Below are 25,334 nucleotides of genomic sequence, written 5' to 3' on the forward strand. Positions count from 1 at the left end.
GATAAAAAGTTGCTCGGACTTAACTCCCATCGTGGGACACCAAATTTAACTGCACAAGGATGAAATGTTGACCACCTAGGTGTCAGTTATATCATAATACCACTATCATTATTCCTATGAGAAAAAGGACTTCATCCTTCATTACCATCAACAGCATCATTGTGAGGACAAAGCTTCATCATTCGCTACCAAGGTGTCGACCATGTTATAATACCTCCATCATTATTCCTATGAGAAAAGGACTTCATCCTTCCTTACCATCAACAGCATCATTGTGAGGAGCGAGCCTCATCATTCGCTACCATCCATATCATCCCAAAATTTTGAGAGAGTTTGATGACATATATCATCCATTAATCTTCCACTCCGCTACAAGAAAACAACGAGAGTCATGTTTGAATCAGTGAACAAAAAGAAGTCTACGGTACTCAAATTACTTCAGATGTGCTGTTGCCAAATCTATTGCAGAAAATAAAGAGACAAATAATAACTTCACTGCTACGCAATTGACTATTATAATCTGACTCATCCAAGCGAATGGTAAACAAGAAATACAACTTCATCACTACAATTATCCTGTCTCATTCAACCCTCAGAAAAGATGAATTGACCAAACCATTAGACTCAGAACACATTAAAAACATCTTAAAGAAGTTTCAACAAATATATATATATATATATATATATATATATATATATAGCCTTGTTTTGGTGAACTCTTAAGAACAGCTGCAAACCTTAAGACACTTCCTGTGGCAGATATGATGAAAATGTTCCTGAGCCATGCCTGCCGCGTGATCCTGCTTGTGATCATCATTACTTGTGAACTGCTCCTCATGTCTGGAACTCCACTAGGCAAGTTTTCAGATCCAAACTTATCATAGATTCCAAGCATCACATGTTTAGGAAACATTGTGTTAAAAGAAGGATTAGTATTGTGATGATGCGTGCAGGTGAAGTGCAGATCCAAACACACCGACGTTCTTTAAAGTTAGCACCCTACAGACCACCACCACCGGGGCCTATTGCAGGAGGACCAATAAATCAGTAGACTTCTTATAATTATTGTAAGCCTCTCTCTCTCTCTCTCTCTCTCTCTCTCTCTCTCTCTCTCTCTCTCTCACATAGTGCTGCAATTTGTTGCCTAATAGTGTCCATTTCAATTATTTATCATGGTATCAGAGCAAGCCATGGGCTCAAATCCAGCATCTACCCATCTTACCAGTGTTTAATTAAAAATATGTATGTGAGACATTTTTCATTTGGGTTTGCAACTTATGCTTAGGTTTCATTCAAATACCAAACCAAGATCGACTTGCACGAGAGATGTTAAAACCTAATATACGTTGGATCCGGAAAACTGTTTCTCTACTAACTCATAAAGTAAACAGTACACAATAAAACTATTTCAAATCATTTCAGTAATTTTTTTCCCATGTTCAGTTGTGAAATAGTAATTAATGTCTAATGTATTGATCCTCCTTGAAACTTTATCTGTCAAACCTTACCTTCATGTTGAATTTGCTAGAAAAATGACATATTCCATATGCTATCAAGAGACATTAACTCCATACTCTCAAGCCCTTCTCCATGCTTCTTGGACAAATTAGCTGACTAGAAAATAGTTTATCTTTGAAGTCGCCATTTTGCAGATGGCCAATATTCTAATGGTAAGAGAAAACTATCCCCAAGACCAGCAGCTTAGAACCAAATACCGAAGTCCATGAAGAATAAAAAATTTAGAAAATGATACATGACATAATGAATACCTTCAGAAAAACTTCATAAGGTTCAGCAATTTGGTTTCTAGAAACTAATTCAGGATCATCATTATGGTGTAGCACTGTCCACACCATTTTCAACTTGTGTTTGGTACTTTCTTATGCTTATACACCACCCTGATTAATATGTCTATGGTAGCTCCAAGTCCTACAGGAGGGTTAGCTTTCTTCCATAAATGCATCTAGATTAACTCCCTTTTTCTCATAAGTTATTGAAGTTTATCACCAACAATAGAGTTCTGAAATGATATTTATCATATAGTCAGCTACAAATACATATAGCATTTTGGTCTTCTTTCAAAACAATTGTGGATTCAGACAAATAAACATTATCAGCAATCATCAGATTCTTTATTATACACCACCACTCATACTGTTGTGGTAGCACCAGCAATCAAATATGTTTTACATATTCAAAAGTTCCTCCCTAGACTATACATGACCATGAATAGAGAGTAATATCCATCCCTATCTAATTCTCTCTTTCCAACCAATGACAGGATACATCCACACTGCAGCAAGCAGACTCCTAAGTTCAGAAGATGAAAGAAAAATCAAGGAGCCAAGTGTTATTTCTCAGTGTGGGGAGAAGACAAGGATGTCAGTTTCATTCAATCTGTATTTCATTGCCTGAATAGGGTTACAAATGTCAAATCTTCTCAATTTTGTTGGAAACAGTAAGCTATCCATGATACTCGTGTTTCATAAAAAGAAAGCTTGATATGAATTGACATGTTTTGATGAAGTCATACTTGCGTTTCATACTGGTGTTTCATTGCCTGAATAGAGCTACAAATGTCAAAGCTTCTCAATTTTATTGCAAACAGTAAGCTATACATGATACTTGTGTTTCATAAAAAGAGAAAGCTTGATATGAACTGACAAGTTTTGATTAAGTCATTTGCGAACATATTGTGAGATGGAAAGCTTCATAGCGTGTTGGTATTTCAATCTTATAAAGCCTATGCTAGCACCTTTTCAAAACGAGTACTTGCACACACACCAATATGAAATAGATCAAGCACACATTTCACAGTGAAGACAGACCAAAATAAGTAGTATACCAATGGCAGATCAGCACATGAATCTTCATCCCTATACCTAATTCTAAAAGGTTCAGCTTCAAGGATGAAGGCATGATCTACCAGGAACACCTTATATAATTTATAGATTTCATGTTGATCATTCATAATCATGGGCTAATTTTTAGCCAAAGAACTTCAAACAAGATCCATTCCAACAATGTGATTTAGAAGTGCCGAACAGATGTTGTAAAACAATTACTCTATGATAAGTTACATGCTCATAACTTTGTGTAAGCCATCAAAACCTAACTCTAGGTTTGGAACAGTCTATACAGGAAGATGAAACTCGACATAAATGTATCTAGCTGAGGAAAAAGGGTCACATTAGATAGTATAGACTAAAAATTCTATTAAACTAAGCGACAGGAACCATGCTTCTAATAGTAACCTAGAAAGAAAAAGAATTCTTCACAAACCATCTAGGTACGTAGCTAACAGAACTTGATCCAACACTAGAATCAGCTGAACTTTTAAAGCGACATCTCCACTTTATTAGCAAAAACTGCACAGGTAGAAGGGAGAATTGTGCTTTACCAAACATCAAATTCTTAAGAGAACATACTAATTTCTAAATCTAAAATGTACCACCCAATTCATGGCAGAACCCTAAAATACCATCAAAATCTAAAGTTCAAGGCAAAAATAAATTGCATTGGAAGGAACGAACCTTTGTGTACTTCTCCTTAGCCATCTAGGGGTCTATGTTTATACGGGTAAGACTGTAAACATCGACTCGCAATCTCGATGACTAGAGTTCGAGTAACGAGGATAGCCTGTCTACTTGCTGAAGGCTGCATTCGCAGCCCATTTTATCAAAAGGAAACAAAGACAAAAGGATTGAGTTCCTTACTCCTACAGCGTCGACAGCCTTGGAAACATCCTGGGACGACGACGGTCTTCTGTCTTCGTGATGTAGCGGCACCTTCTGGAGCTGGACATTGTCGCGAGCCTCGAACTGATTCCGGGGATCGTGGGCCTGGTACTTCTTCTTCCTGCGAAACCCGGCGCTCGTAGCAGGGGTTCAGATGCGGCGGAGCGGCGGAGAGCAGTTACACCGCTCCGTCTTGTCATCGGTGGCAGAGACCGTGCGGCTCTGCATCACCTCGTGGGCTTGACAACGAGGGGGTAGCGGCGGAGAGAGGCCGTTGAGGGGAGGACGAAAAGGGGGGGGGGGGGGGGGGGACGTGGGAACGATTATCATCAAAACTGCCTCCTGCCTGGCTTCAATCATAATAAAAATGGCTGAGATGATAAGAGCAGATAGAATGGACGGTTAGGATTGGGAGACAACAATCTGCACAGGAGGTCAGGATCTGGAAGTCGATCCGAATATAAATCCAGACTCCCGTCTGAGAAGCTTGTGAATCCAAAACAATTATCCATATTCTATATTTCCACTAGCTAAATATTGTAAGGACGGTTGTCGACTGTCAGATGTAACACAAGTATGGTCGAATCTTCCAAGAATTCAAGCACCACAAGTATGAAGTACAAGCAAAATTGAAATGGAGTCACTATAAGCCTGCAGTACAGCGCACCGACAAATCGTTCAAAAATAGCTACAAACCCTACCGACAAAACCAACACTGTTACACATGAAACGATCACATATAAATTACAAAACCTTTCGACTAGTCGATGAATGCCATCGAACAAATCAGTGGAGTTACAAGCAAAAACGAGCCCACTGAAACAATATAAAAAAAATTTGTTATGAGCATATGACAAAAGGATCAATCTGGTTTCTCAAGGTAACCAAACACACCCCACCTTGGCCTCATATAGAAAACAATTTTGACCTGACTCATTTTGCCTTGGTATGATTTTATCCGCAAAGGAACTTTTCTGGTACTGGCACAAGTAAACCTTCCACAATTCATATAACCATTCCTCCAACCAAGACTATCATCCATCTCACTCATGCGACATAGGAGTACGACAACCAGTAAAAGGAGGTTCTCCTTCAGTAATGTTACACTTGAAATCTTGACAATCTCTGCACCACTGGAGGTTCTAAAGTTGACATGCACTGTTCCCATGCTCCGTTCGGAAGCATCTAAAGCACATAATTTTACAGTTTTTAATGTCAATTTGAAAAAAAAAAAAAAAAAAAAGGACAGTATGTGGCATGTAAAAAAATTAGTATGTACCTGTTTATATCCGTTCAGAACTTGGCAAATGTCATTGTGTAGGTCCTCACTCTGTATTTCCTGAAAGGTAAGAGCAAAACTCAGCTAGAAGGTACAACTAGTTCGATTTTGACATTAAAAATTTAGAGTGAGTTCCTTACATGCCAACTAGCAACAGCTTTACACAAGTATGAAAGCGAATTCACAGCACCTTGAGGATTTGTTCTTACCTACAGATATCACAAACATTTAGTTGCCAAGCACCATTCATGAACATCATGAAGAAAATGAGATAAGCAGATAAAGAAAAAGGTAGACATACAATTGCACAAAGCCCGCGAAATGCATCTTCCTTTTCATAATCATCTCGTATCCTGTACATAAAATTTCTGGATAAGAAAATCCGGAAAGGTAATGAAAGCCAAGTAATGGCTGTGTTTAATTATCAAGTTATTATCAAAGTCAAGAAAATTAGTAACTACTTGAAGTTCGAAGCTACTCCTTGTCATATTTGAAAAAATCTATAATATTTTCGAATTATTTATAACAAGCAGATTCTCCAGTAGTAATATATGCATGTTCTCCATGGTATAAGTAGATCAAGACACCTTTTATGCCAATTCTGAACAATTTAGCACATTGCACAAATCTTTTGCACTCAAGGGTAAACTTCTTTTGCAACTGTTATGAAATTAGGACTCCCAATCAAAATTTGAATTTAGCAGCAGGCAAGGTGATTCAAGATTAGGTTGGCCTATTATAGTAATTCAGGATTTTTCTTGTGTTTTTTGTGTCCCTTGAAAGGAACAAAATTATGGGGATATTCTTGAAAACTTGCAGCCAATCTGAGGAGATGATTTCTTAACAAAGCATCGTCCTAGTTCCTGGATTCCAATGAGAATGTGTTTCTAAAATGTTGTCACTGACAAAGGATAGGGGGAAAAATTACGTGCAGAAAACATCAACAGCAAAGACCAAGGTCTGCAAACAGAGAAAAATCTTCACTACTGGCCACAATCGTCTACCTAGAATTTGGCAGTCACTATTATGATACTTGTCAAGGACATGTAGAAAATTTAAAAATTCTTGGTACTTGTCAAGGACATGTAGAAAAATGAGCAATCAGCTCCCAGTGTGCAGCAATAACTTTATGTATGAACAGATTTACACTGGGGTTCAAGTCAAGGGTACCCTGTAAAACTTGTTTAACTAAACCACATCACATAATTTTGGAGAAAAAAAAAAGAGATTCATTTGAAACTATAGCCATCAGGTATACCTGCAAATCTTTCTCATTTTGCATAGGATCCAATAAAGAAGTTTAGAATACTGTGGATGGTACAGAAAACTATTGGAATAAAACATGCTTTCAAACTTCATGAACAACAAGCAGTTCAACATTGGCTAACAAGGAGAACAAAGGAACAAAGAAGTCCTAGTAAATGTATGCTACGCACTAATTTATACCAACATTGAGAAGCTACTGGTAAAGAAAGAGTATATTACATGCATAAAGCAGTGCACCATGGCTGTATAAAGTGTCCCACATGTGGTGCCACAAGTTCTGGACAAATCCAGCCAAGCCTCCCAAGGGTGATAGCGCTATTTTCTCGCAATGACTTGTTCAAACCCTGTAGACAAATAAGTCATAAGGAAAACTGAGCTAAAGTGTTGACAATCAGAATAGAGAATAAATCACCTCTGCATTTTGGAGAATAGGGACCAAATATGATATTACTGTCAAAACCACTGGAGCAATTTCTTGACGAACCTGAAATTTGGTAACAGCAGCTTCAAGAATCAGAATTCATAATATCAGTAAAACTCTCAAGTATGCCCAATATGCACATTTCAAATATTTAAAAATACTTGATCCTAGCCCATTATTCTGGTAAAGGGTAGTGTAGATAATATCGATACTATGGAGCTTACGTTCACTTTCATACAAAATAGTATATAGGCCGGGTTGAAAACAACCTTAATGGAACAATATGGAATTGCATAGATGCAACCTTTATGTTCGTGTGTTTGTTTACTGAAGTAATTGGTGCTTAACAACACGAGAGATTTAGACCTTAACCAGCTAGTTGTTAGCTGGCAAGCTGCTGCAACTAATTCCAGTTCACTCCAATGTATGTCGTTGTGATTCTTGTGGTATACTATTGACACAGTGGTTCAAGAAATGTTCAACCCAAGTACTCCGAATACTTGTGCAGTAAATACTTGTCTAGGAATCTTCATAATAGATGCATACACAAAAATAGCAACGCACAAGAAACAACAATTAGCAACCTTTTTTATTATAAACTTTATATCAACTATTTAAGGGGAAATATAATATGCACAGCTGCAACTTATAACATAATAGTGGATGATTCTTTTAATAATGAAAAGGTTGACCAATCATTGCCAATACGTATAATTATTAAACCAACAAAATATTTGGAAGAAAAACAAAACCAGCTCGACATGAATAAGAATCATGATAATCAATGTGAAACCAAGAGAATCAAACATATGCATCATAATTGGAATATTGCTGCTCACTTCAAATTACATTTTGTAATGTACAAATAAATGATGAGAAGTGATAGAAAAAGGCGACAGGAAGTATCATGAACTGAAACCCAGACCATAATAAAGTTTAAGACTTCAAAGTATTTCTCCAATGTGAAATCAATGGCCCTGCACGAGCTGTCAATGATCGTGCAGGTTGTAGGGTTAGGCATCTATTATTTGCATATAGATCTGTTAAACTAGGAGGCAACTGCCAAAGGAACCGTACCATTATTATTTCTCTTGCTAATTGTAACATGGCTGAATTTCCAGTGATGACAACGATTTCAAGGAATGATATGCTGGTCAGCACACATGGCCAGGCCAAATGCCCCAAGTTGGGTCCACCATGTTGTCACAGAATGGAACATACCATGCCCAAAAGTAATTGGCATGCTCAATGCCATGAAATGATAATCATTTATTGTTACAACTGAAAAAGAAATCCATGTAGATATGACATAAGGGGGGTGAACAATTTCCCAACCTTATCTGAATTTCAGAGGACAAGTACAATTTTGCTAGATTGAACACAGTAGAAAAATTTATGAAGAAAGTTTTGTTCTACTGGAAAGTTAGTACCAGGACACACACTGACCTGGACAGCCAATTCTCCAATGGCCCAACAAGCATTGTTTGCTACCGACACAGCTTCCTTAACTGCAGTAATATTCTGCCATGAGAAAGTTATGTAAGTAACATATATAGTGGGATTACAACAACAACAATAAAAAAGCTATAAGTCCCAACTATTATATAGTGGGATTACTTTCCAATTTCTAGCAAAGTATTTCGCACCAGTTGTTCAGCTGCAACCCTTAGGAAATCTGGAATACGAGGGTGCAGGTGCACAGGACAAACCTGTCATATTGCAAAAGTTAAATACATTGAAGCATATATGACTATGAGGAAGCCTTCTAACATAATATATCTTTAATATTTTAATATTGATGCAAACACTCACTTTTGCAAGGTCACCAAGAAGTGCAAGGGCACTCTGCCGAATATCAGTTGCCTGATCCATGCAGCATTGCAGAAGCAGGTCTCTCAAGTTGGATTTTGCAACCTACCAAACAGCAGCCAATATTGGCATGACTAGGTTTCTGTTAAATATCTAAATGAATACACCACACTAAATGTTTAACATGTAAGACAACATGCAATATGTGTTCTTTGCTTCAGAAAAACACGAAAAATGTTGCTCTCAGTCACAAGGGAACTGAAATGAAAAAGATATATTGTGCCACACCATATATATATATATATATATATATATATATATATATATATATATATATATATATATATATATATTCGGAAACAGTAAACTGCTTAAGTCAGAGTAAAAAGTACCAGGGTCTCTATCCCACTGCCCAGACCTTCTGCAAGGCCTGATAACAGATCCAATGAGCAGACAATGAATTCCTTATCATATTGGACGCCAGCAGTCACATGATCAACCTGTGCATTTAAAGCATTGAATGTCAGAGTGACAAGCTAAATCCAATAGTCAATAAAACTTGATGATGAGTACCATCATCCAAATAATTATGTAGTGTATTAATATGATAAACATATCGTCATAGAAATATGGCTAAGTTCCAAAAGTTAAGGAAAAAACATATGATTAGAGAGAAAATTTGCAGCTCGACAACTTAGTACATGTTCCACAATAAAGTTAGAATGGTTGAAATTGTATCTCTTTGCCAGGTCAGGCTTATGCATAATAAAGAAAAGTCAACCAAGCAGAAATGGGAGCTGGTTTTGGAAAGTCAGAGAATAACATAAATGATGGGTGATTGCAGATTGTTTATAAAATATAAAACTGAAATCAAATATCAACTTACTTATAGCCCCAATTAAGAAAATTTCAAAAATTAAAGAGAACATCACCAAGAAAAATACATGGGAGTAGCAAAGGGGAATATCACCAACTAATAAAAATGGGTAGCAAAAAGGCATGGTGCAATTAACCTTTAGAATAATTCACTTAACCATAACATAATATAGGGTCGATTAAGTAATATAAAGTTTAAAGTCAAATACAGCGTGGATTGTAAAAGTACACCTGCTCAGACTTTTTTCTGACAAACTACAAGAGTTAGGTCAACCACCTGCTCACATCAACGCTTTCACTTTAAAGGCTCCAAATAGGCTACCATGGCATGAAAATAAGTAGGTTTCACCAAAATAATCAATTACATTAATTTTTCTGAGCAGGAGAAAAAAACAACTCAGTATCACCATCTTTAAAATTCTACTTCAATAATTCACTGTACATTCTTCTATTATGACCATATTAACTATTAAAGCTTTGTATTCCAGTACCCTTTTTCTATCTTCAAAATTGACGATTGAAACAAAGTCATAAATCTAAACTCATGGCTCTGCTCCATTAAAAGCCTACTGAGTAAATGTGTCCAATTAAAACCCAATAAACACAGCAAGTCTTGTCATGATTATCAAGCAATCCATAAAGGAACAGTAAACCATAGTAATAGTGGAAATAGAAGTTATCAATGATCAACTGAGAAAGAGAATGCAAAATACCTTGGCCAATTGCTGAATCTCAATAAGACTAATGCACCTTTGGAATACAGGTTCAGCAAATTGAGAAAATGCTGGTCCTAAAGCCTGACGAAAAAGGAAAGAATGCAGCACTATACATGAAAGCCTTAAAGAAATGTTCAAGAAAAGACAAGAATCTGAAAATATACTAACATCTCAAGCACATATGACCATATAAGTAACTGTATTGCCAGACATTCAAGATCCAATAAACTTATGGAAGCTAACTCAGTTTTGGATGTCACCAAATATGTTCCCATATAAGTTCTAAAATTGGGTCATAGCATGCACAACAAAGCTTATTCTTACCATCAAATTGGAGCTTCTGTCAGGATCTAAGAAACCAAAGTAATCTGTCTGATATGTCTAATGGCACCCTATTCTTTTACCCTTATGATGAAGTTCTATCAGACTTGCAAGACAGCTGGAAAGGAGGACCAATCATCTCTTTGTAACAATCCTTGGACCCTTTGAGCACACGTCTTTTATGGGCAATCTCTTCACTTTTCCAAAGTAGACATTGGACACAGGTCTGGTTTATAAAAAATGTTCATAAGTTAAGCATTTCTTTGCAAACTTCCTCAGTGACTTTAAAATGTTTCTGTATGCCTAATCTATGGAATTCTAATAGCTCCTAGGATTACATATTTATTGCTTACTTTGATAGAATAACATATCTGATGAAAACAAAAGTTGGAAAAGCCAAAAGCCTATCTTTTACAGGGACTTCAGTTTATAATAAGTCATTCTTGAGAACATCCGGCGTGAAGCATTCAAGCAATTGATGTAAATTAAAAATAATAATAAAATGTAAGTTAAGAACTCATATACCTGTGCAATGGATGTAAAGCACTCAAGCAATGGAAAGAGATCTTTGTCAGTGTTTGCAAGTTGTTGCCACTTAGCGATTAATGGAGGCATCAATATGTCAAGGTATTTTGGCTGTAGTTTAGCAGCACATCAAATTAGCATTCAGATATGTTGTATTCATGAAACCACAATTTAAGAATCTGAATCTAAATTCTATCCAAATTTATGTGGAAGGTGAATGACATAGCAAAAAGAAGCACAAGCTTGCAAAAACCACAGAACCTGATTGAGTTCTGAACCGACTGCATCTGCTAGAGTACCGATAGCATCATAAAGAATTCGAAGGTTCCGCCTCTGGATAAAGAATATTATAGTGAAAAGGGACAAAATAACATAGAACTTCTTCTAATTGACTTCTATTCATGACATGCATAACTCCATTTGCAGAGAAAATAAAGATCTAAATCTAAACCATAAGATCTAGAAGAAACCTGATATTTCCCAAAAGCACATAACAAATGCTGCAAAATGATTTCCAGACGTGGGGCCAATTCCTCTGCAGCCTCCTGCATGTAGTGAGTCCCTGTTGGTAAAGAAAGCATACAGACAGGAAAATCATCAAGCTACAAACTTAACCATAACCTCTTCAAGTGTTGCAAAAGCAGAACATGCAGCCTCTTGCACTCGCTTGTTGGAATCCAATATTCTTCTCAGAACTCCCATTAGAACTTTGTCAAATTGTTCATAACCATCTCTGTGACCAATATTCTGCAAAGCAGGCAAACAGAATTAAGTTGTCCATATGCTGTTTCCCTCTTGAAATAAGATGAGAAAACCACAAGTACTATGAATAAGGAAAGCAAGGATAAGAAAGCCGGTTAACATTTATAAAAAATTATAAGGGAGCAATTTGATAATGAGTTGGGGTCCACTATATCTGCCATTGAGTTCTATAAAAAATCATAAATCTTAGTTAAATTCAGAGCATTTATGTCTTTATTAATAGTTTCTAAAAGCCTTTGGTCTTCTTATACATCTATTCATACCATCAATATTGATTATTTCATATTTTCTAACTACAAAATATATAGGTCTCCTTAGCCCATGTTTGTACTATCTCAAATGATTCTCCACATATAAACTTCAACATGCACTCCTCATCTCTACCTCTACTACACCATATTATTCACGAATGAGATCATTTTCTCATCATTCCTAGTAACTCCATGCATCAACTTTAACATTCTTATCTTAACTATACAAACTTTTGTATATATTATTCCTTATCTACCCAAAAACTCAGATCCATAAAGCTTCCCTAGTCTATCAACAATCTTATATATTTTCCTTTTAATATAAATGGAACCTATTTATAATACAATACTACTAATGTCCCTCTTTGTTTAACCATCCAATTTTTACTCTGAATAATATCTCCATCTATCTCTCCCTCTTTTTGAACAATTAATGCAAGATATCTAAATTTTTTTAATTAATGAAATTTCCTGCATCCAACTTAACTATATCCTAAAATGTCACTTACAATTACTAAGCCAACATCTAAAGGGTGTATCCATTGCACGAGGCAAGGCGGGGTGTGAGAAGGGTCAATGTATGCAGCTTTACATTTAAATATTTAAAGAGACTATTTCCATAAACCTTAGTCTTAATTATACATTTAGTCTTAATCCTACCCAATTTGAAACCTCTAGTTTCAAGGTTTATCTCCGTGACTCAAATTTAAAATTAATTCTGCTTAAACTCTCATCAATTAAAATAATATCAACAAAAAAATAAGTCGACGAGGTTTATCCTGAACATGACTAGTAAGTTCGTCTACTATCATTGTGAAAAAGTATAACTTAATATGAATCATTGGTGTATTTCTGTACTAATAGAAAACTTAATAGACAGCTTTTATCAACAGTAACTATCATAAATATCCTTTACGACACCAACATAATTACTAATACACCTTTATTTTATATCAAAGCAAAAAATATGAATTAGATGGAATGGATAAAATGGCACTAATGAAAAATTAAATAAATTCCCACACTATTGACATTGATTGAACCTAAATAAAATATGAAAAAAGGTGTTTGTCTCAATATTGCAACAAAGCAGATATTAGCTATACCTGAATGATGAACTTGCTAAAACGAGAAAGTGTCCAACAAGTGATACTCCGTATAAGTGGAAATTTATCATCCAAAAGTGGAATGAGGAATGTCACAATCTGTAAACCAAATCATAACACACCAGTTATTTAAATGCAGACAAAAAATTTCTAAGACAAAGTGCATTGAGATTTGCAAATACATAAAATCATAGATATCTAAAAATTTGAAACAGAAAGCAATACAATATTCACAAGTACATCAGTTTAGCACAAAATAGAAGCAAGTCCTACACAAGAAAACTAAATGAGAATAGCTAGAGAAACTTTAACATAAGTCCTTTCACAAGAAAGTACCACAACCAAACAAGAAATGGACCACTTGCTAAAACTTTAAAAATACCAAATACCAGGAAAAGATGGATAAAAATTAGATCAGGAATCATTAGAAGATAACTACCATAAAGGCCATAAGAAATTTTGGTCAGACTCAAATAACAACTCATACAATTAAAAAGCATTACTTCTGTAGTATGCTAACTGATAATAGAAAATTAGTTTTCAGTTCTTGGAAACCAGATCATAACAAACATCATTTAAACATAAAATTCATAGAGAACACAGTAGCTGATCACTTCATGCCATTTTCCTTTTTTAGTAGACAAGATTATTTTGACCAAGCAAGAGAGCTAAAGGTTTCTACACTATACTATAAATGGGCTTAGGTACTTATAAGATTAAAAATTGATTTTGTAACATTAGAATGCAGGCCATTACAATTTAATAAAAGACTCTCAAGTATTGATATCCTTCTCAACACCAAACTAAAGCAAGAAAATTGACAAAATATAATAAACAGAAGTAAGAAATCATACTCCATAATAGTTTGTTTCTTAGAACAGAACTAAATAGTAGTCGCACTGTGGTACTACCCCTTCAACTATCTAGTGTAAAAGCTGTACCTCAGGAATATGGGGGTATAATCCATTAATGCATCCCTCTGCTACGGCCCCAATAGCCAAAACAGAAGCTTCCCTCTCCTTCCAACTAGAGTCACTTGTAGTTGATGATTTTTGCTGCAAAAGTCAGATCATTATAAGTAAAATGAAACAACTTCTTGAGCATCAATTATTAACTGTCATGTAAATTAATGTTAATATTATTAGCAAAAAAATGCTAAGTGCAGGCATTAACCATTAAATGATTAGGAAACAACATAGCTATCAACAAGCCTCCATCCGGACCTCCAAGGGTGGCTGGCCTAGCTGATTTTTGGCCAGGACTGATCTAAGCAGGTTCAGGGCAGATCTACCCAGGTCAAAGCTGATATGCATCATAACATCCTAATTATTGTATCATATAGCATACATCTGAAGCATCTCCTACCCTGCAACCTTCGACGATGTTGACCTAGTACAGTCAAAAATCATCTTGTGTCCGCTATCCAGTAAAGCTTAGTATTTGAGCAAGCTTTTTGTTTTACCATAATCCAAACCCATATCAGACCTTTTTTTTTGCATTTTGGAACATATAAAATGATCGTACTTTATTAGCATAAACAAAAAAAAAAAAATTTAACTCAAAAGTAGTTAGCGCATACAAAACTATCTTAAAAGCAGGAACTAAAGTGAATTTTTTTTCTCCAGGATACCTATAATTCATAGATAATCTTTGAGATTACCTGAATCAAAGGCATCAAAGTTGGAAGAATCTCATCTCCAAAAACATTTGAAAGGATATCTAGTCCAGCTGCACTGCATTTGCGCAAATTCCAAACATTGACAGTGTCCTCATCCTGTGAAAAACAGCAAAAGATCTCAAAGAACGATGCTTAGAAAGCCTGGCATAAGAGCAATGGACAATCTACACTAAGAATCCTCCAGGGTTGGCTGGAGAGAATGATGAGAACAACTGAGAGATGAATTAGAAACCAAAGCAATAAAGGAAAACCACAGGCGTGAGATGATACATCTTCTTCAGAGTTATCAGATCCGTGAAAACGTGATGAATGGAAACGAGGCTTCAGATCCTGTTCAAGACAAAAGTCTGTCATTTCCAAACTAGAGATAGACATGCAGAAGGAAGAGCGAGTTCAAAATTCAAAGAAGCAAAATAAATACCTGATCCCTATCTGGAAATGACTCATCATCCTATAACCAAAGAACAGCTATGTATTAGGAATCCAAGTTTACCAAGCTGATATAGGAGCTTAAAGACAACAATGGAAACAAGGAACCACTAAGTGAAACATAAAGCATACCTCGGCATCAAAAAGTGTCTCATCATCCTCAGCATAAGCCATATTTGATAATAAAATCTGATTTTTGCATAAATGCATTATTGTTATTAAAGAAAAATAGACAAACATTTTAAAAATGCCTGCTGATAGGGATGCAAGATATACCGGAATTAAGCATGGCAAATACTCTCGTAAACCATCAGGTGGCAAATTACCATCACAATATGCTGACCTGAAATATCAGCCAACAACCAGCATCATGACAAGTGAGATCAGTCAAATTCTTCTTCTTCCTAAAGCTTGAAGAATAATAAATGAGTTGATCAGAAGCTACCTTGACAAAGCAAAGATAAGCATAGGCATTCAAAAACATGTTTATGCCCAACATGTCAAAAGCAAACCTAGTGTGGGATCTTTGACTTTTTGTTCTAACTACAGTCAATATAATCTTACTTTTCCAAAAGGTACAAACAGATAAGTGATTGTGCACTACTTGATGAATATAATTGTTAAGTCGTGCAAAGCAAAAAAAAGAGAAAAAAAAGAACAGGACCAATGGGCATGTTGCTCAGTGTTATGTACCGAATAAAATCAGACAATAGCATAACCAAAAAAGAAATTACAGGAAAACAATTAAGGATTACCGCTTAATGGTTATTTACAAGGATTGAAATATCGTACTGTACCAGAGTTTCGACGTTCGCTCGATACGGTACGATACTGTATACCGAGCGATATACTGTTCAGTATACCGCTCGGTATATATATATATATATATATTTCGGCGACGTCACCTCTCTCTTCTTCTAGGCAGGGCAACGTCACCTCGCTTATAATATATATATATATATATATATTAATAAATATATATTTATATATTTTTTTTTTTATATAAGGCGACGTCACATCGCCTCGTTTATATATATATATATATAAGATTATATATATTTATATATAAATATTTATATATATTAATATATATATATATATATATATATATATTCCGTTCCGTCTGGTAACGGACGGTCCGGGTACCGATCAGCTAACGAACGGGTACATACCGCCCGTACCGAACAGTATTATTCAAAATTGCATACCTTGATTATTTGTAACTTAAGTAATCTTTAATCTTCGAAAGTACTAGATACTAATAATTGAATGTATATAAAAATCTTCTAGGTTAAAATATTTGGTTAAAGGTTCATCATATGTTAAAAATCATCTTTCAACTTCAAATGGCATAAAGTTACAATGTCATTTTAATGTCTCTATACATTATTTCCAATGGCCTAATTTCATCAGTAAGGGCAACTGAAACATGAACCTGAAATGGGCATCGACAAATCAGATTGCAGTGACAAACAAATATGCCTCAGTTTATGTTCTTAACAATTAAAGCCAAATGTACTTACAAGCTGACAGGAAAGCAGAACAAACTCATTGAACATACCAAAATTCACATGCCTCGAGAGCAACTTCGTCATCAGGGTCCTTATTGGCTTGCAAGAGGTATTCAATTACATTTCTCAAATGGGGCTGCAATATCCAGGACTAATGTCACTTACAGAATCACATAAAATTAACAAAAAGACAGCAACATACTCTGGCAGACATAAAAACTATGGGAACTCTGGAATTAGAGGTATCAATCCAATATATTAGATATTGAAGTGACAAGTACAGCCTATTTACTTCGATCTTGGAGAACTCACAGAGCTTCAAGTACCCCAATATCAGAGAAACCAAAAATAGGGACGGAGCCATGATTTGCTGCTGCACATCCAGGATAGTCATGCTTCATGTCTCAGCATGTGTTACACAACATCATGGTTGCACCACAGGAGGTATCCCGTGGCACCATGCACTATCCTGGTACCCACCAGTGGGCTAGCAGAGCTCAAATTGGCAGTCTGCCAACAAAAAAAAAGGGCCTACGAGTCAAAATAAAAATTTTTACATACCTCCAAGAAGGTTGGTCGAACTTCTATCAGTTGAACAAAGGCAGAACAAACCTACATACAGAGAGAAAGGACACGATGCCAAAGGTATCAAACACTTCAAGTCATCCAAAAATAATATCCAAGGTTAAGAAAGGTAATCACATAATCTGCTCCAAAGAGAGATATTAGTTGAAATATAAGTTGTATGATGAGCATCTAAGTAGTTTTGTTGACAGGAATATCATCATTATAACACATCATAAATCCAATAATCAGCTACAGTTTTCAAACTTGTAAATTATGAACTAGGTACAAACTTTGCAAAAATATAAACAGAAAATATTAAAAATGCTAGAAGTCAAGTAACAGACCAATTTCCGCACTTCTGCAGAAGGGTCCTGAGCAAGATGAAATAGACCCTGAAGGTATTGGTCCATGGACATAAACAAGGCCTGCATGAGGATTCAGATTATATTAAGGAGAGACTATAAGTTCAGTTTTGCAAAAGGCTGAAACAAGTTGGACATCATGTCTACTTACTGTAGGCATAAATACAATAAATTGATTGATAGAACTCAATGACAACTTCCTCAATATCGCATGTGGAGACTGGAAAAACTGAAACAGACACAAGGCAAATCAAAATTTTCAACATCTAATCTCTTAAGTACAAGGTTTGTATTACTACAAACTTGATAAGGTAAGCAGTTAAAATTACCTGCAGCAATCTTGGCACAAAAATATTGATGGGGCGTTCAGATAATCCAGGAACATCCACATCAAGCTCTTCTGGGATGTCCTCGCAAATCTATCATGACAAAGTAAAGATGATTCTTGGCTTCAAAAGAGAATATATGACTCTCCTTAGAGGACAATGATTAAAAGATAAATCTTACTAAACTAAAGACGACAGAACTTCACCGCTTGCCAAATAAATTAACCGCGTCAGAAATCATAGTCACTAAATGTTATAGTTCCAGAGTGATTTCTGTTCTAGGGTAGATATTCCCTAAGATACTTTATATTAATAAGAGCATCCAATTCATGGAAGAAGCAATAAATTCTAATTATGACTTCGGCAAGTTTTGTAACTAAGCAATTATTGTCAGCAAAGTCAACAGACTCTAGACTAAAGTCAAGACCACCAAGCATAATAGAGCAAGGCAGGCCACGACTGAGTATATGAAGTATAAGAGGAATTTCTAGTAACTTCTCTGTCACTCTAAGTTTACTTCAAGGATCTACTATATTTCTTTATTTTATCACATTCATAATGGATGAGCTTATAACACGTGTTCAGTATAACTTGTGTGGTTATTGTAGACACAAATGTTAGAGAGGTAACTAGACTAAGTAGCTCATAATTGGCGTTCTGTCAACAAGAATAATAACATCAACCACCATTTTGTTCATTCATTCGCTGACCCACAATATTGGCCAATTCTGATACAGTATCATGATTCATATTGGCATCCATCACTTGCTACACAAGTTATCATGTTTAAAAAACAAGGACAGTCAATGAATTAAGTCCTATTCCTACCTTTTAAGCAGAATGAATTTCTAATCACTGGCTGAAAATATTCTCTCTCCTACAATTTACCCAGTAAATCTATCTCCATGTTGTGAAATTAAGCCATCAAATCTTTGTTCATTGAAATTAAGCCATCAAATCTTTGTTCGTTGCTTTCTCAAGTCTTACTGCACCTCATGTCACACCGATAATCTTGATTGACTCATCTCATCCAATCAACACGTCCATATGTCTATATTGATCTGGAACAATATAATCTAGCGAAAATGCAACTTTTTTCGAAGATGAAGCTGTGTAATTTACTGAAAATGTAATTCATGCTTTTGAAATCAATAATCCTAAACTTGTTAGTATAGATTACAAGACAAATACCCACAGTGTACTTGTGTTCGAAGAATTGAAAGTGATTACGATGAAAAAAATGTTCTTTATAAAAATAAAGTCAAAAAATAGAAATAATTTGAAACTAAAGATTTGCTAGCGAAGCTTCGACCTTGTATATAGCATCCATGGCACCTTCCATATGATTAAAATCATTACTGGCCAAGCATTGAGCAAGAGCTTCTAACAACTCCGGCCATCCAGCAACTGTCTCTAACTGAAGAAGAACACTGACAACTGTACCAACTGTAGAGCGAACTGTCCTATCTGATGCCCCTAAACATGGCAACAGCTCAGACTTTATATATTGCCGGTATGAAGAAGACAAGGAACTGAAAGTTGTCCTAAGATTGTTCTTCAACAGCAAACCAGCAGCTTGTCGTACTTCCAATGATTTACCCTAGTTTGATTAGAATAATAGAACATAAATAATGAGTGCAAGATGATAAACGAGCATTCTAAAGATTAAAATAATGAGTGAAAATTAATCACCAGATTATTCAAATTAGTATTAGTGTAGTTACTGGGAATCAACTTAATCAGAAACAGAACTTGGAAGTAAAAGACAAAGGGAGCACATTATCAAGGAAAAATATGAGGTAATGATTCAGAATGAAATTTAAATGACACGTAAATAACTTAATACCACCTATGGTTTTGAATTTCATGGTATGCTGACTGTCCTATGCTGATCTAAGGATCTGCTGACATAGCAGTGCACAGATACAATTGGTCACTGCCAACATATTGAATATTTTTTAGTAAGTTTATTGCTGCAACAGCATTTATCATGCAATACAAATCAGTACATAGTTGTCCAATAAGATTCCCGTACGGATTCCAGTCCTAGTATCTGGATAACCTTGATCCCAACAACCAATGGATCATGTAACACCTAGCAACAGAATTAATGACCATCATCTTCGCCAGTATACAGCACTTAATTGACAGAAGAAATGTGCAGCAAGGAACCAAAATTATTTGGAATTACCTAGCTCCTTTGCCCATCAATAATTTCTTAACTTCCAGACGAGACCCATCAAACTACTTTCAACCAATGCAAAATGTTTACATGTACTTTATTAGCAAGAACTGATCATATATTTAAAAATTTCCCTGGACTGCAAGATTAGTTTGTTTGACCCGTTCTGAAATCTGCACAACTAAACCATTTTCCAGAGACCAATAAACATAACTAGAATGCAAGATCAAACCTCCTAATTACTTGTAGAAACACCATCTTCTCTGGGAAAACAAATCAAAAAACATAATGTAATTTCATGCCACATGCCTAGCGTATGTAAGTTAGTGTTATCTAACACACATTCACCCCTATGATTTGCTATGATGATGCTGAACACCATGTGGCAGATTTAAAGATAGGATATGATGTTATAAAATAAGAATTTAAATGGAAAATTGATGGTGCAATGGATAAGTACTAGATGCAATTAACATAAAATGCACATGCAGTATACGTTGAGTGCAGAATTAAAAAATCTCAGGAGTTTGATCATAAGGAACCACAAATGCTGCTTTATGTTTAACACTATTTCAAACCAACACTTCAATAATCAAATAAAACCAAATAGTAAATTAAGCATGCACCAATGAAACAAAAAAAATGTAACAAAGAACCACTCAAAACTTGGTTCGATCAAAGACATGATTATTTCTTTGCTTTAAAGGAATATCTTTATCCCTACATGTCAACTTTGCAGCTCAATCAGAAGCTCCAGAAAAAAACTAAACAAATACAATGATCATACTCTCTAGCTTTGGTCCATCTACACACCAACTGAATATCTCAATGAATTCTATTGTTTCTGATCAACTATCTATAAAACACAGCTCACATTTGCAAACTCAAACACAAAAATGATTATGGCTCAACCAACACTGTCCAATTAGATGAAGGTTTTTACCTTCATGGATGAGTCGCATTCTAAAATGATACATGCCAATCAACATGTCTAGTAACCATGTATGTCCAACAAATATTCAGAATGTGCATGCTAGGACTAGTGATATTATAGGCTGGGACAACAATATGAACTGTGTGGTTCATGCAACTCTATCTCTGGTTTGGCAAACATTGGATACTAAATGAAGAACCAACAGAATGATTTAATTGCTGCTTGATTCTCAAAATGCATGATGCTCTCGGCTCTTCATGAGGAAGAAAAGTGTTTATGAGGGCTTGTGGAGAGCTAAGAGGGAGGGGATACGGAACATTTTAGTCAAAACTGATTCACAAACTTCTGTCAAATTTGTAAATTGAACAAATTTGGTCGCATTCCATCTGGACTCTCTAGTCAAAGACATTTTGTGATTGGTCAATGAAGTCAATGTGCTGAGGTTTTGTTTGTAAATAACGAGGGGAACACTGTTGCACATAGACTGGCGATTTTGCACAAATGTAGTGACATAACATACACTTGGGACCAGAGCTCTGACAGCCATGCTTTGCTTCAGTCTGTACACTTGGGACCTAAGGTAATACAGTGTCCTGTTTCTTTCCAAAACATTGTATATCGAACATTGCTCTAGCTTGCGGAATCATGATAAACATCCATGCCAATACTGTGTTGCTATTTCGCCTACCATTGGCTCAAGTGATAGTTGGCCCATGGAATCCCCAGATTTCTATGTCAATTTCTATGTCACATAACCATGAATCACTTTAACGCCTCATCTACTTATCCAACTTTCTAATAATACAGAAAACCGAATAAAACTGAAGTAAATGATTGTAATCTACCTCTCTCATATCCTCTGCCCTTTTTCAATATAGGCCTTCTTAGTTCCAAAATATTATTCAACATCAATCTCTATGAGTCTATTCTCTTCTTCGTGCATCATCAATATTCCATGATCACTCTTGAAGCTTGGATACATCAACTAGTAGTTTTAGCATGTTGTTGATCTTTAATACACAGTGTTTCATGCTAAGCTTAAGCTCGTTAATAAAAAATGAAACCATACTTAATTTCAAGTCGTAAGCTTCATTCTAAATCTTGTTCGATGAACCATACCTAATATCACATTCAGGCCAAAAGTATGTCCTTTTAGCCAGCCCCCTTCCCATAATAGCCATACATACTTCTCATGTAGCACCCATATATAGCATCAATTATCACATTCAGGCCAAAAGGAATATGTCCATTTAGCCAGATCTCTTCCCAAAATAGCCATACATACTTCTCAAGTAGCACCCATATATAATATCAATTATCACATTCAGGCCGAAAGGAATATGTCCATTTAGCCAGCTCTCTTCCCAAAATGGCCATACATACTTCTCAAGTAGCACCCATATATAATATCAATTATCACATTCAGGCCGAAAGGAATATGTCCATTTAGCCAGCTCTCTTCCTAAAATAGCCATACATACTTCTCAAATAGCACCCATTACATGTCTAATAATAATTTTTTCAATTTTTGAAATCATAATTAATTAACAATGAGAAGAAAGACCAGGCTACAAGATCAAAACACATCGATTGATGTCAAAGTTTCCTAAGTTCCTAAGAAAGCTCCATTCCTCTATTAAAGAGATTGTAGGAGGCCAACACAACCAAATAACATCATTTTGACTTCATCACCAGACATAATGATATATCAACAATTCAAAGTCAATTGTCTTAAAATCTCTGTACAGCTAATTTATGGCTTTAAGATCGTGCATGAGGACCCTGAGGCTCCAAATTACAAAAGAGATAAGCTCAGGGGAAAATGCAGTAAAGTTCTGTCAATCCTCTGCATCAAAAACTCACATCTGGAGATGGATCATTAACTTAAGCGGCAGTCACATTATTTGCATGACATCTCATTGTACAGTCTTGCACAACCATTAGGTTTGGAGGGGAGAGGGGGGGAGGGAAGAGCAGAATATTAAACTTAAATTCCACATGCAGCATTAGATTGAAGACGACACCCCAAGAGGAAAAAGTGAGATAACGCATACCTACTTGATCTAAAAGAGAAATTTCTGACTTCAAAGCTACACATAGAGCAGCTTCTGACAATAAATCTCCTCAAAGAAATTCTTATCCTTTCATTGTAACATTACATCACTAAAATTACTTTTTCTAAAAAGGATAATTAACCTTCCAACGGTACAAATCCTCCATCGGATGGTAAAAACAAGGACCATCTACGATCGTCATCAAGCAGCAATTCAAGTGTGTCCATATCCAAAAACGCAAGACACTTTGCAGAACGATTAAGAACAAAGCATTGTCTCCTAATTTCGGCCATTTTTTGTTACCACAAACTCCTCACATGCCCTCCTTCTTAGCCAGAAACACGCTAAAAACTGAAAACCCTCTAAAACCACTAACACGGTGAATATCAAACAAGTAACCAACCAAAAGCCAACGGTGCCCGAGCAGCAAACGACCAAAAGCAAGAAAAGATCCAATCAAGAAGGGAAACAAGAAGGAATGAGAAGAGAGTACCACGGCATGGGCGAGGATGAAGACGAGGTAGTTATTGAAATCGGCAAGTTGGTTGTACTGCTGGAGCTGCTGCCAAATCCGGGCCTGATCAGCGTTGGGGGAGATTTGCTGTTCCAGGAGGCCGCAGATCTCGCGGAGCCCCTCCTCCCGCGGTTGCCACAGCGCCGCCGCCGCCATCTCTCCGCCGCCTCCGACCGATCCGAACCGAAACGAAGATAAAAGAGGCGAACCAATTCGAATCGAACGATCGATTTCTCGAGGCACCGTAATTGTTCTTGGGGAAGAGATCAAGTTCTTGAGGCACTCGAAGCAGAGGAAAAAGCAGAAGGGGGGAAACGCTCGGTAGGTTGATAGGAATCAAAAGGCTGCGCCGTCGACGTAATGAAAAAAGAGCCGGGGGTGAAGGTTTCACTTCGAGGGGAGGATCCACGAGGGTAAAAAGTAACGAAGGCAACGTTTGGTGGCAATTTATCAAAATTATTTAATAACATCAAATTTTCATAAATAATATTATTATTATTATTATTTATTCATAACCAAATAAATACAAATATATCTATATAAATTTATAAATTAATATTTTTCTATATTAGGGTTTTGAACTTTTATGAGATATTTTTTTATTATTTTTTAAAATATATTTTAAAAATTAAATAAAAAATTAGTTTAGTAATCCATGTTGGAATGTTTGAGTTATAACTATTGGATTCAATTCTTTAAAATATATATTTTTTATATTAATAAAAATATTATATATATATATATGTTTATGTATATATATAAACTGAGTATATATATATATATATATATATATATATATATATATATCCACACTCAATAATTGTTCGGATAATAAAAAATATTTTTCATATCTTCATGCTTTTCAGTTTTTCTATCTCGGTGTCATTATGGATAGACACCCATATCCATGGATATAATTGATACCTAATCAACTCTTCGTTAAATATCGATAATTACCAATTAGCTCTATCAAAGAGTTTAGGTTACACTTCCTCATCGGAAACTCTCAAAACTCATCATTTTTCTAAATCTTAAGTCATCTTTCTTTCGAAATTACTAATTTATGACTAGATCTAAGTTTTTTCTTATAAAAATCTTTATCGAAAGGAGGGATCACCGATCAAAAAAAATTTATTAGCTTAATTTTAGCATGTTAGTAATGCTGATAAGTTATGTGCTTCGTAATGCTGATGATTTTTTATCATGTTTTTAGAGTAAATCATGAGTTTAAATAAATCATGTGTCAAGCCCTAGTAATTCTTCATCCAATTGGAGGGGAATGTTAGAATTTAGATATAGGTTTGGACTTTCACGTAAATTTAGGCTTTTCATAAAAAGCGATAACTATCTCATCATTGCATCGACATGATTAAGGGTGGCAACTGTGTAAGTTAAAATGACTATTTTACCCCCGTTTGCAATGGTGAATTTCACCAAGGACCAATCACAACATAATTTGCATTATATATTTGAGCCATACACAACTCAATTGATAGATCTCGTCCAACTCACTCCATCCAAAGTATACTTGTACTTGGTACGAAGAATAGAATCTCCATTATAAGTTCAATTTAGAGTGTGTTACGAAAGCATAGTTAAGGACACGAAGTGGAATTATTCCTCCAACATTGCCTCACTTCATATTTCTTTGAAAATTTTATGATCCATGAAGTGCTTAACTCAATTGTCTCAATTGAGGGAGACGACA

The 25,334-nt window shown here is 35.6% G+C and overlaps 1 protein-coding gene and 1 long non-coding RNA gene across 3 annotated transcripts; both read right to left on the bottom strand.

Annotated features, from left to right (window-relative positions):
* Positions 1-117: 117 nt before the first annotated feature.
* On the bottom strand, positions 118-4,027 carry LOC108952527 (uncharacterized). Its single transcript, XR_001977561.2, has 2 exons — positions 3,717-4,027; positions 118-369 (listed from the first exon to the last, which is right to left on the bottom strand). It is a non-coding gene; the product is annotated as an uncharacterized LOC108952527 (long non-coding RNA).
* Positions 4,028-4,350: 323 nt separating this feature from the next.
* LOC135650457 (transportin-1-like) lies at positions 4,351-24,014 on the bottom strand. 2 transcript variants are annotated; one of them, XM_065169806.1, is made up of 29 exons: positions 23,606-24,014; positions 19,255-19,542; positions 17,946-18,035; positions 17,768-17,845; positions 17,599-17,679; positions 17,249-17,299; positions 16,738-16,823; positions 15,453-15,519; positions 15,309-15,365; positions 15,169-15,198; positions 15,018-15,077; positions 14,730-14,843; positions 14,011-14,124; positions 13,070-13,168; positions 11,572-11,697; positions 11,421-11,495; positions 11,212-11,283; positions 10,951-11,061; positions 10,102-10,185; positions 8,905-9,012; positions 8,516-8,617; positions 8,350-8,412; positions 8,150-8,224; positions 6,695-6,766; positions 6,502-6,626; positions 5,318-5,369; positions 5,157-5,225; positions 5,017-5,076; positions 4,351-4,922 (listed from the first exon to the last, which is right to left on the bottom strand). In XM_065169806.1, the coding sequence occupies exons 1-29, from the start codon at positions 23,780-23,782 to the stop codon at positions 4,839-4,841; spliced, it is 2,670 nt and encodes an 889-aa protein (XP_065025878.1). In that variant the 5' UTR covers positions 23,783-24,014; the 3' UTR covers positions 4,351-4,838. The 2 variants fall into 2 exon arrangements, with proteins under 2 accessions (XP_065025878.1, XP_065025883.1); XM_065169811.1 differs by lacking the exons at positions 4,351-4,922; positions 5,017-5,076; positions 5,157-5,225; positions 5,318-5,369 and having other exon boundaries at positions 6,695-6,786.
* Between the last annotated feature and the right edge of the window lie 1,320 nt (positions 24,015-25,334).

This window comes from Musa acuminata, chromosome BXJ1-4 (genome assembly GCF_036884655.1).
Source record: "Musa acuminata AAA Group cultivar baxijiao chromosome BXJ1-4, Cavendish_Baxijiao_AAA, whole genome shotgun sequence".
NCBI lineage: Eukaryota > Viridiplantae > Streptophyta > Magnoliopsida > Zingiberales > Musaceae > Musa > Musa acuminata.